Genomic DNA, 13209 nt, shown 5'->3' with positions numbered 1-13209 from the left:
AGTGAATTACCACAACGCCTTCAGGGGTTTACCACAATTATCGACAGTGAACGGCGCGACCGCTACGGTCGCAGGTTCGAATCCTGCCTCGGGCATGGATGTGTGTGATGTCCTTAGGTTAGTTAGGTTTAAGTAGTTCTAAGTTCTAGGGGACTGATGACCACAGATGTTAAGTCCCATAGTGCTCAGAGCCATTTGAACCATTTGACAGTGAACGGCTGGACCAGACTGAAGAATTTCACTTAAGGCAAAAGCACGATAACGGTAAGAAAATGAGACCTGAAAGATCTTACCTGCGCAATACACTCGGCTGCAAAGTCAAATCAGAAAATGAGCGCAGCGGAGCTGACGCAGGAAATCTATATTGTTGTTGTAAGCAGTGTCCTAAAAGACGTGGTTTGCATTGGCTTCCTCCGACCTCTTACGAAGTGTCGTATGAGTGTCGCATGGATGACTGATAAGTACTTGTACAGTGTAGTGTTGGGTTTGTGTTGTTATGTATGAAGGGAAGGGAAAGGTTGAAACTCGATACCGGCACATAGCCGACTCAATGGGACCGCCGAGTTTACCGTTCTCATCCGACAGACGGATCACCGTCTTCATCACATATCCTCATTTCAAGAGTCACTGCAAAGAGGTTTGGAATTTAATCCAGGGCGCTGACCCAAAAACTGGTGATCAGCAACGTTACGCCATCTACTCTCTGCAACGTTACGCCACCTACTCTCTCCCTTTGTCAAACAAATACTGGCAGTGAAATCTTTCCACCACCAGAATTCAAACCAGCTAATCCCTGAGTCGAGAGACACCGCATAAACGGCAACTTTCTTTTTAAGCTTTCGCATCAAATAACATCAACATCGAGTTAAGTAAATAGTTTATTACGACTTATAGCTGGAATGTTTACGGATGTGGGACAGTTTTAAGTACGGTAGATGAGAAGAATCGGTGCTTTGGAGATGTAAAATTACCACCGGATGCTTAAGACACCACAGAGAGCCACACTAACATATGAAAAGCTTCTTCAGCGAACAGAGAGCGTACCGTGGCTATGGAACACCGTTGTCCATGACGCGAATTCTGAGTAGGTCACTTACTTCGGCATGTGGGGTTAACTACAAACCAGACAGCCAGACAGAGACGGGCCGAAGATGATGTGTACGGACGAACTGGGTCCTAGAGTGCTATCTCCACACAAAACTGAACAGGAAGCAGCAAACTGGAGAGAATGGCGATGAAAACCTGCTGTAAAGTCATCTCGGTATTGAAGAGGAGCTGAAGCCAGAACTCCGGGCACTTTGGCAGCGCGCCGTTGCACCGTCATCAAGTGCCCAAATGTACATCAGAAATATCCTGCCATCTCGACGAGGCCGCTCGCACAGTCAAGACGACACGGCTGCAGTACGCTGGCAGAGCAGAACTGTCCAGGCACCAGCCATCACACCATTTTGACAAATGAGTCGTTTTGCGCGCGCCTCGCGAATGAGTCAGTTGTCACGGGACAGGGCGAACGCGGGCGCCGCTAGCAGAGTGGTAAATGAGACGCCAGGGCCGTTCTGGAAGGAGTCCGAGAGCTCGCCCACTAGCTTCCTGTCCCAGACGCATATAGAACACCCAGCCACCATCTTTTTCATATTTCAGGCCACGCAATTAGATTTGTACGGGGCCCGGCCTTTGGCAGACACGTCACTCGCAGTAGGGTCTCACTTTCGTTATAGGAGATATGCAATCACATTATAAGCTCAAGGACGAAACTGTGGTTGTTAAACTGGTGTGAAACGTGGAATGAAAGAAAAAAATGGAAAGTTTCAACCTCTTTTACTTTACAAATTGCTCTGTGCCTGTTTCAAGACTTTCAAGCAGACGCCATTCAGACAGCTAGCACGTCCGACGTCGCGTAACATGCGAAACTCTACCGTATCGATGACTGTGACAAGTGAGTGTCGAGTGTTGTTTAGCTATTGATTATGATGACAGAAGGAAGCCGGCCGGAGTGGCCGTGCGGTTCTAGGCGCTACAGTCTGATCCCGCGTGACCGCTACGGTCGCAGGTTCGAATCCTGCCTCGGGCATGGTTGTGTGTGATGTCCTTAGGTTAGTTAGGTTTAAGTAGTTCTGAGTTCTAGGGGACTGATGGCCACAGCAGTTAAGTCTCATAGTGCTCAGAGCCATTTGAACCATTTTTTGACAGAAGGAAGAGGACAAAATCCAGTGTCCACCTGTCTGACAGAGCGTCAAGTGGGTAGCCGAACCATCCGAGAGACAAATATCGTCAACAGATCACGAGTTATCACTACACGAGACACTACGGTATTTGGCGCAGAATCTCTTCCTTACTTGCCAGTCCAATAGTGACTAAAAAAAATTTAAACATTTTTGGAAGATGACTTCCAACAGCCGGTAAGTAATGCAAAAAATGCATATTTGAACCATCGGCTATTTTAATTTTAAACCGAAACTCTACCGGTTTCGGTCTTTGACCATATTCATGGGTGAAGGGTTAAAATGGTTTAAGCCACCATACTGCATTAGTCATTACTTAAAATGCGTAGTGTATGCTATGAATGTAAACATATGAGACAGAACTTTAAAGGCAAACATTCGAATTCTAAATGTATACATAGCACTACTGTTTTCTATACTTTTAGAATTTGGAGGTCGTGTCGTTGGAACGTACTGATACAGCCATTCGAGGTGATCGACGAATCACACAAACTCCTCGCTGCTCAACTGAACGTCTCTGTTGGTAGCGCCGGCCGGCGTAGCCGAGCGGTTCTAGGCGCTACAGTCTGGACCCGCGCGACCGCTACGGTCGCAGGTTCGAATCCTGCCTCGGGCATGGATGTGTGTGATGTCCTTAGGTTAGTTAGGTTTAAGTAGTTCTAAGTTGCAGGGGACTGATGACCTCATAAGTTAAGTCCCATAGTGCTCACAGCCATTTTTTTTGAGAAATAAATCTGAAATCTATTATATGGAGTATACACGTCAATCATCACACTGTTTGTGTAAAAGCCAAGAGAAGTAATAATTTACTGGATTTTACTATTACTGGATACGTTTTTATCAGAATTCTGAAGTTCTCGGAAATATCGTTTTCTCTTAATATTAATGTCAAATATGTTTGTAACCCAGCAGTAACAACAAGGCTGCTGGTGAGAACGTGATTTCAAAAATTAAATGCATTGCACCTAGAACGGCGTACGCCAGAAATGCTCTTCTTATTGGCGTTCTCAGCCTCTGCCCTGGCCGCACAGAAACTGCCGCAGATTCGCACATCTCTTAGATCAAATTACGACTTTCAGTGTGTAATATGTCTGGACAGAATAAATTGTTGCCGTTGTGAAGGAACGTGGCGCTACTGGGTGTATTACTGAAGGCAGACGTGGTTGTCAGATGAGAGGCGAAACACGTCTTGTGTAAGGTGTGATGTACAGAGAGGCAGGGCGGGGGTCTCGGCGCTGAGTCAGCACCTCCGCCTCCGCTGCCGCGGTAGCCTGGAGGCCCCGGATATATATATAGCCGACTTGGTCACACCCGAGGCCAGGCCGCACATTCCTGCCGGAATGGGGGAAGTGGAGCACACCACGGCAGCGGGAACTGCTTCTCTGCCTAATGACACCCATCCCCTAGCGCTCGATCCTACGCGAGATTCGAACGGGAACACTTCACATCGCCTTCCCACTTTTGTACTCAATACCCATCTGAACATCGGGACACTTGCAGTTTGAGAATAGAACTAATACTGGACGAAGAGAAGACTGGCGTACACACGTCGCAAGATGTGAGTCTTCAGAGTCGGGAAGCTGAGTAGGTCGGGTGTGCCCCATGGAAGCTGATAGGACCTCCAATGTCCTGAATACACACATGCGATTGAGCAGATAGAATCATCTGCACTATAAGACTTCCCGCTGAAGATTCCGTTGGCCACAGAGGCATCGTTATTTGACGATGGTACGGAATTACAGAAAGACTGACAATGTTTACATTAGGTGCAGTATGTTCAAATGTGTGTGAAATCTTATGGGACTTAACTGCTAAGGTCATCAGTCCCTAAGCTTACACACTACTTAACCTAAATTATCCTAAGGACAAACACACACACCCGCGCCCGAGGGAGGACTCGAACCTCCGCCGGGACCAGCCGCACAGTCCGGGTGACCGCAGCGCCTCCGACCGTTCGGCTAATCCCGTGCGGCTTAGGTGCAGTAGAGTCCAGTTTTCTTTTAATTTTGTGGCCAAGCGGTTCTAGGAGCTTCAATCTGGAACCGCGCGACCGCTACGGTCGCAGGTTCGAATCCTGCCTCGGGCATGGGCGTGTGTGATGTGCTTAGGTTAGTTAGGTTTAAGTAGTTCTAAGTTCTAGGGGACTGATGACCTCAGAAGTTAAGTCCCATAGTGCTCAGAGCCATTTGAACCATTTTTTCTCTTTGAATGTGGACAAATGTAATATGATACCTACAAAAACAGAAAGAACCCGATAGTATATAATTACGGTATTAACTGTGAACATCTTGGGCAAGTCAAAACGTTAAGTCCTTACGGCTGCCACTCAGAAGCGATATGAAGTGGGATGATCATGTAAAATTAATATTAAGAATGTATTAATCGGAAGGGTACTGGGAAAATGCAGTGCGTCTGTAAAGAAAAATAATATACAAGGTGGTAATGTGACCAATTCTGCAGTATTGGTCCAAGATTTGGAGTTGCTGCGAATAGCCATGACAAAAGACACAAGATGAATTCAGTAAGCCACTGGAAGGATCGAGAAAGGTCGGTTTAGTTCATACAGAAGTGTAACAGAACAGTTCGGGGAATTTAAATAGGAATTCTTGGAAGAAAGGCAGTATAGAGTTCATGAAAAAATAACTTGTCTTCGAAGGAGGTTGAAGGTTCATTATGACAGCATCTTTTATCTCGTGTAGGGACCATAAGAATAAGTAAGAGAGACTAGTGCACGCCCAGAGGCGTATATACACAGTACACAAATGGAACAATATATAGTCCCATTTCCTCCCGGCAAGCTCATAACAGTGCCTTGCGGAGTATTAGATGTACCTCTGCGATGTGGGTATTACACATCTGCAGGAGTAAACACGCGTTTTAATAAATAATGTGTCAAATAATCGCAAATCTGCAAAGTCATTAGAGACCCAATGCCCTCTACACAGGTGTAAAAAGAAAGAACAGCGGTGCAACTGTTATTTGTGAAAACCCTCCCTGCTCTTCAGATTCCCGTGTGTATTTGCAAAAAAAGAGCTAGAAACTTTGAAAAATAAATTATGATAAGAGCGTGATTTGGATTCAATTCTTTCCATCAGTCATATTACCAGACTGAAATATCTAGTAACACTGGCCTACGAGCGAGTGTATTCACATATCGTGAACTCAATGTGTCTCATAATGAAGAGTGATGTGATAAAGACCGTAACTCTTGGCTAGTGCTTGTGCACAGTTAAGCATTAATGCGATTTCAGACAATTAACTTTAGGTGCGGTTAGTTGTGTAATAAGGAATGAGACGTAATGCGTTTTCAGTTTTCATGTTGTATTTGTTTACTTTTTGAAAAATAATTAACATGTTATACGGCAAGAATCTTATTTGTTTACCTATCCGATGTTAATACATTAATAATAATAATTATCATTATTATAATAATCGTTGTATCAGCGGTTGAAGGTTATGTGCTGTAAGACGATCTTGCCCGACTATGTCAAATCACAATTCGCTGTAACTGCTAACTTTCGCACCCTTCGAGATCTGGGGAACGACGCCCTTCCTAGTACAGCAGTCTATTTCAGAGAATATTATTTACCCATTTTTTTTGTGAGTCAGCTCTGCAAATGGACTTTTTTAATAACGAGAACTCAACTTCTATTGAGTTTACAACAATGCTAAAGCAACATTAACAAGTGCGAGTTATCTGTGATCGACATAAACAGATTGTAACGTTGCCGTTAGCCTTACGGCAAATTTGCATACTTGGTCGAAAGCTGAAATATTTCCCTACGCCCTTGTGCTGCATTTAGGTAGGATTCCGATCCGAATTCCTTCTAATGAGTAAAAAGTTATCCAAGCTATGATTTCTTTCCGTAATCACATTTTGATGGCATACTGGTTGGTAGGTTGGTTGATTCGGGGGAGAGGACCAGACAGCGAGGTCATCGATCCCATCGGATGAGGGAAGGAAGTCGGCCGTACCCTTTCAAAGGAATCGTCCCGGCATTTGCCTGAAGCGATTTAGGGAAATCACGGAAAACCAAATCAGGATGGCCAGACGCGGGTTTGAACCTTCGTCCTCCCGAATGCGAGTCCAATGTGCTAACCACAGCGCCACCTCGCTCTGTAAAGCAATGGACATTTAACATCTTTGTTAGTATGGGTCGTTAGTGAGTATACTACAACAGATGAGAATCTGAGCTTGCGACACAGTTGGAGAAGCCAGCAGGTTCATAGGTCTCAACGCGCTGAGAGATGTAACACATGTTCACTAATAGGGCAGTCTGTTTGTCAGGCTGCTGATTGTTTGAACCCTGCTACGGCTCTATCTTTACCGCTCAACATACCAGTTTCCGCAGGAAAGCAAACCGTGGTCTGTTTTAAGAAACTGATTAATGGGACAGAGGAGACAAACAAATGCGTCACATTCGGCCTGCAAACGGCAAACCCAGCGGGAATCAGGGGCTATTCTGGCTAGCGCATTTCTTATTTCCTCCATCTACCGCTTGATGACCTCTCTCTCTCTCTCTCTCACACACACACACACACACACACACACACACACACACACACACACACACACACACACACAATATGAGAGAAAAAAATGGGGTGAGGTCATCGTTTATATTCACTTATAGGTATTTTCTTTTTTACGGAGAAAGATGTGATGTAACGACTTTAAGACACTGCATGCAGATTATTTTTCCAGTTTGGTGGAAAAGAGGGGGGGGGGTTATGGAGGGGTAACAACATTATTGGAAGCACGCTGAGTTAACAGAGCCCAGTAACAGACTCTCATCAGTGATTGAAGAATATACTGACATTAGCTTTCCCAGGAGGGCCTAAAATTCTGTTAGTTGATAGCTTCAATACTGTGTGTACGAAATGAACTACTAGATTGTGTTTGCGGGGAATGTTTGAGAATGTTGTTACAGTCTTACTGCCTAATGCTCTCGCAGGTTTCTTAGGTTGAAATGCTTCAAATGGCTCTGAACACTATGAGACTTAACTTCTGAGGTCATCAGTCGCCTTAGAACTAATTAAACCTAACTAACCTAAGGACATCACACACATCCATGCCCGAGGCAGGATTCGAACCTGCGACCGTAGCGGTCGCTCGGCTCCAGACTGTAGCGCCTAGAACGGCACGGCCACTCCGGCCGGCAGGTTTCTTAGGACAAGAGACGGAAAACGCTTAGGTATAGGTAAACCGAATAATCGGATTCGCTACGGTAGTAGCAAAAATAAACATACTACAGTTTCTGCGTGTATAAAAACTCACTCTCATTTGGCAAGGAAGAACACGTTACAGTTGAAAAATCTATCACTGATTTCCGAGTTCTAATTGAGCTGTCGTTAATCCTGTTTACTTTCTCCCTCGTGGGGTACCAAGTACCACTGCACATGCCAAATTATCGTAGACTTATAGCTAGTAGGCACTCGAGGAACTACTTGGTACACTTAGTTCGCTTCTCTCTTCTCTCTGTCGGGGAGAGTTGGGGGAGTGAGAAACAGAGTAATTTTATTAACCGAAGCTAATCAAAGTGTATGAGATGAAAGCATAGGTGCTTCCTAATACGTTGTCCACAGTTTTTTACCCGGTGAATCAGTGCTGGTGCGAAAGGCACCAATGCTTCCTAATTCACGTAGTTAGATCGTGAAGACTCTCAACGTATCTCAGTTTTAGGTCACTTAGTATTCCTATCTTATTACTTTTAACGTCTTCCTCTGATTTTCCTTTTGCTCATGTTGTCCCGCGAAGAACAGCCAAACGTAAATCTTGGCAAAGAGGCGCAGTATAAAAGTAACTTGTCCATATATTGTAAATAGTAACATACGAAGAGAAAAAATAGCGTTGTATCAAACGTTATTAAATTTCAATATTCAAATGAGTTTCTCCACATCACAACAGCATCATCAAGTTTGCGGTTGTTTCCTCTGTCTATAGTTTCACTTTACTCACTTTGTATCAGTGAACACTGCTACTCAGATTTTTTTTTATTTTGTGAGATAATAACGTAGTCTTATGAAAAGGGTTGGTACAGGGTGACAATTATTGAACTATATGAAAAAACGTAAATTAGCGACAATCTGCACCGTGAACACACCTTATTCCACATGTAAACGTCACTACAGACATTCGGATTTAGGTTATAACATGTTCGATATGCCTGCTATCATTGGCGACGATGTCACGGAGACAAACAGCGAAATTCAGCACGACTCGCTGAAGTGTCGGACCATCGATGCTGTACATGACCTCCTGAATGGGTGTTTTCAGTACAGCAATGGTTTTGGGGTTATGCTGTACACCTTGTCTTTAATACAGCCCCATAAAAGGAGTCGCATGTGTTCAGATCCAGAGAACATGGCGGCCAATCGAGGCCCATACTAGTGGCCTCTAGGTACCCCAGAGCCAGAATGCTGTCCCCAAAGTGCTCCTCCAGCACATCAAACATTCTCCCGCTTCGATGGCGTCGAGTTCCGTGTTGCATGACCCACATCTTGTCGAAATCAGAATCACTTTGGATAATGGGGATGAAATCATCTTCCGAAACCTTCACGTACCGTTCGGGAGTCACCGTGCCATCTAGGAACATCGCACACCACACAGTCACTCGTTGAGGTTGAGAGACTTATCGATCGCGAAATGCGGATTCTCAGTCCCCGAAATGCGCCAATTTTGCTTACTGACGAACCCATCCAAACGAAAGTGGGCTTCGTCGCTAAATCAAACCATGCATGCGCTACTAATTCCCATCATGCCCCTCGGCCAACCGGCCCGCATCTCGTGGCCGTGCGGTAGCGTTCTCGCTTCCCACGCCCGGGTTCCCGGGTTCGATTCCCGGCGGGGTCAGGGATTTTCTCTGCCTCGTGATGGCTGGGTGTTGTGTGATGTCCTTAGGTTAGTTAGGTTTAAGTAGTTCTAAGTTCTAGGAGACTGATGACCATAGATGTTAAGTCCCATAGTGCTCAGAGCCCTCGGCCAACCGTGTAGTTTGAACGTCCTAACGCAGACCGTTCAGAAGTTATGACGATTTTATTTAATATAGTTCAGTAACTGTCACCCTGTATTATCAACTGTTTGTGCTAGCATTACAGTATAGCTAATAGTGGACCGTCGATAAAATGTTATATAACGGTGGGGGGGGGGGGGGGGGGGTAGTGGTAATGTGGTAATGGCAGCGGCTATTAGTAAGATATTTCAGGATTTTTTTACCTGTGACGTGTCCTCCTGTTGTGGGCAGAGGGATGTTGTCCAACTGCACAGATCTGTATTGTTGGCTGGTGGTGGTCTTTTGCACACGTTGTGTTTCCTGGACGACCGTCTGCTTCACGTAGTCCTCTGGGCCCGCCTGAAACACATGAAACACACCACGATGCATAACCCTGGCAATATCAAGAAAACAAATGGCTTCGCTCACAAAAATTAGAGCCTCTCCCCTACCCTATAAAGTTCCACTTATACAAACAACATTGGTAAATTTCATTTATCTGGTCACTCAGAACAACCTGACACTAAAACACTATTCCGCACGGTGCGCCCTTGAGACCATTATTTGACAGTCATATCCTATATTCTAAGCCTTTTAAAATCTCTTCTTTTCCCATTCCTCGTTTAAAACTATGGGATCCCCCTATACAGTATCGCTTTTTAAAAAATTGGTTATTTTTAATTTTTCGCAATTAAATTTAAATACTGTGCAGTTTGATTTTAATGTTCATGTTTAACAACTATTACCTCAATGTGACAAATGTTTCACGTTTACTCACGAAATTAAAAGAAAACGGAAGACCTTTGGTTTATTTACAACAGTTTTAGAGGGCCAAGTTTCAATTTATTCCGATTGTTCAAAATTTAATAGTCATGACAGACGCATACCGAACCGCAGGCACTGTGCATAAAAAACAGAAAGCTGTTGTTTGTGGATACGTCGGAAAAATAACCAGAAAGTCCCTATTCATGATTCTCCATTTGATAATGTGGGAGCGACGGATCCTTCCAACGGAAGTCACATCGTAGCTTTCGTTGCAACGGCTGTCGTCGGGAAATAAGATGAAACAGAAATTATACAACGAAGTTTCTGGAGAAAGACAGTAGTTTTTTTTATGACAATCATGGAAGAACCATTTTGTCTGAAGTGGTTTGGGGAAACAGCGGGAAACTCAAATCGAGATGGCTGGGCGGAAATTTGAACCACGTTCCTCTCAAATAGGAGTCCAGCGTCTTAACTATTGTACCATCTCTAACGGTTTAAAGCAAGTATTGCGGATAATATTGTCGAGGTGTGGCTTTGCTTTGAGCAGAAGGAAAAGAAAAAGGTACAAGTTATTGTGTAGTTCTATCCTAAACAGACACACAGAAATCAAGCACCGACAAAGAAAAATACTGGAAGAAAGAGTCAAGTGCTCTCCGTCAGATTGTAATGGAAAATATGGACGTGTAGGTGAAAGTCATTGAAAGGAATAAAGGAGGTTAGTCTATTAACTATGGTTTCAGAACTTTGCTATTGGCCAGTCACAACGGGCAATTGTTTCCGACGTATGTAGTTTGGAGTCTACGCTCATGGTCAGGTGGCTATAGACTTTTTGCAAATTACTTGTTTATTATTTTAGGAAAAGAGCGCAAGGCAGTGAACCATCTTAACTCATGAGATCGAAATGGCGCGTGTATCTGCCAATGTTCGAAAAAATTGATCACTCCTAGAAGGCAAAAAGCACTGTGACTGAGAATCAGGCACCCTAAAGGTAAGAGAAAAAAGAATTAAGAGTGCCTCAGACACGGGTTATAGTTAACTGTGTCAGTTATACAGGTCATTCCCGTTTTAAGCGATCGTGGATGAGGAGCTTACGGTTGCTTTAAATTTGCTTGTCCGACGCTGTAGCGTGTCAGAGCCCTAGATAATTATTTCTTTTTTAGGTCATTCACAGGTGCATAGCAGGTTTCTTTGGCCAATCTGGTTTCTTGTCGTTGTAAGTACTCTAACTCGGAATAAAGTTTCGATTAGAAGCCACATCGAGAGAAAAGAGCGTGTATACCACGATCATTTTTCGGCAGCGCCATAAAATCTGGGTCTGGCTTGCTTGCTTGTTTCCCAATAGAACACAATGCCTCTAACAAAGAGATAAACAGTATCTGACTACACAATTACATGTGAACAATTTGAGCACGTTACGTCTAATAAATATTTAGAGGCAACACAAAGAAGCGATATGAAATGGAGCGATCACGTAAAATCAATGTAAGTAACGAATGAAATATTTAGTTTTGTTGGAAGCATTCTGGGAAAACGCAAAGAATCTGCTACCGATCCAGAATTTTCTTCTGATGGCTCAAATGCCTCTGAGCACTATGAGACTTAACATCTGAGGTTACCAGTCACCTATAACTTGGAACTACTTAAACCTAACTACCCTAAGGACATCACACACATCCATGCCCGAGGCAGGATTCGAACCTGTGTCCGTAGCGGTCGCGCGGTTACAGGCTGTAGCGCCTAGAACCGCTCGGCCACCCCGGCCGGCTTTCTTGTGATGTACGAAGTCCTTATCAAGCAGGCCTGGCAAATATCGAATGATAGAGAGATTTGCTACAAGGACCTTAACTGGTGGTTATAGTCCATACGCAAGTGCCAAATGCTTGGGGAACTTAAATGGGAATCGTTGGAGGAAAGTCGAAGTAGCTCTCGCGAAACTTGTTGGATAATTTTAGGTAACATGTAATCGATAAAGACTGCAATCATTATGCAACTGTTATCGTATACCTGGCATAAGAACTATGAGACTAAGATAAGAGAGGTTAGGGCGCGCCGGCCTTTAGGGCCGAGCGGTTCTAGTCGCTTCAGTCTGAAACCGCGCGAGCACTACGGTCGCAGGATCGAATCCTGCCTCGGGCATGGATGTGTGTGATGTCCTTAGGTTAGTTAGGTTTAAGTAGTTCCAAGTTCTAGGGGACTGATAACCTCAGATGTTAAGTCTCATAGTGCTCTTGAAGTATTTTTTTGGTTGGGGCACGTGCGAAGGCATATAAAAACTGAAACGAAACTCCGCCCGAACAGGCCATGAAGGCCCAACGGTACAGACCGGCCGCCGTGTCATCCTCAGCCCACAAGCATCAATGGGTGCGGATATGGAGGGCCATGTGGTCAGCACACAGCTCTCAAACAGTATGCCAGTTTACGAGACCGGAGCCGTTACTTCTCAATCAAGTAGCTCCTCAGTTTGACTCACAAGGGCTGAGTGCACCCCGCTTGCCAACAGTACTCGGTAGACCGGATGGTCACCCAACCACGTGCTAGCCCAGCCCGGCAGCGCTTAACTTTGGTGATCTGACACGAACCGGTGTTACCTCTGCGACAAGGCCGTTGGCCTGCAAAGACGTACAAACAGTCATTTTCCTTCGCTTAGTACGCGAATGGAATGGGAAAGAAGGTGGATAATATTGGTGCGATGTACCCTCCGGCATACAGTGTACAACGGCTCGCGGAGCTTATTTATAACGTAGCGTTAAGGCGTGTGCGGCGGAGAGGAGGGGCTTTTTCATGCCAGACTGAATACTTGGCTTAAAATCCCATTTCTTCCGCGGTACTGTAACTCTAGAATTAGTTTTTGGAGTGACTGAACAGGACTGTGAAGACATTGATCTGCTTCTCGAAGGAGGCCATATTCTCACGTGGCCTTCTTGATTTGACTTTCCGGTGAGTTCTCTAAGCTTACGACCGATTTCTTCCCCTGTCCTTGCCGTGCTGAGCTACTGCTGGGCCTAACGAGCTCACGTCGAGGAGTTACGGCCCCGGCCGGCCGAAGTGGCCGTGCGGTTAACGGCGCTGCAATCTGGAACCGCAAGACCGCTACGGTCGCAGGTTCGAATCCTGCCTCGGGCATGGATGTTTGTTATGTCCTTAGTTTAGTTAGGTTTAACTAGTTCTAAGTTCTAGGGGACTAATGACCTCAGCAGTTGAGTCCCATAGTGCTCAGAGCCATTTGAACC

At 44.9% G+C, this 13209-nt stretch overlaps 1 protein-coding gene across 4 annotated transcripts in view; it reads right to left on the bottom strand.

Moving 5' to 3' along the window:
- LOC124721177 (filamin-A) overlaps window positions 1-13209 on the bottom strand; it is a 537279-nt gene that overhangs the window by 73137 nt on the left and 450933 nt on the right. For all 4 annotated transcript variants that reach the window (XM_047246011.1, XM_047246013.1, XM_047246012.1 and 1 more), the window contains one exon: window positions 9439-9574. In XM_047246011.1, coding sequence (XP_047101967.1) covers window positions 9439-9574 — 136 coding nt within the window. The remainder of the gene's footprint in view (window positions 1-9438; window positions 9575-13209) is intronic.

The sequence above is a fragment of the Schistocerca piceifrons genome, chromosome X (assembly GCF_021461385.2).
Source record: "Schistocerca piceifrons isolate TAMUIC-IGC-003096 chromosome X, iqSchPice1.1, whole genome shotgun sequence".
Taxonomy (NCBI): Eukaryota; Metazoa; Arthropoda; class Insecta; order Orthoptera; family Acrididae; genus Schistocerca; species Schistocerca piceifrons.
This window is presented reverse-complemented; position numbering and strand designations above follow the sequence as displayed.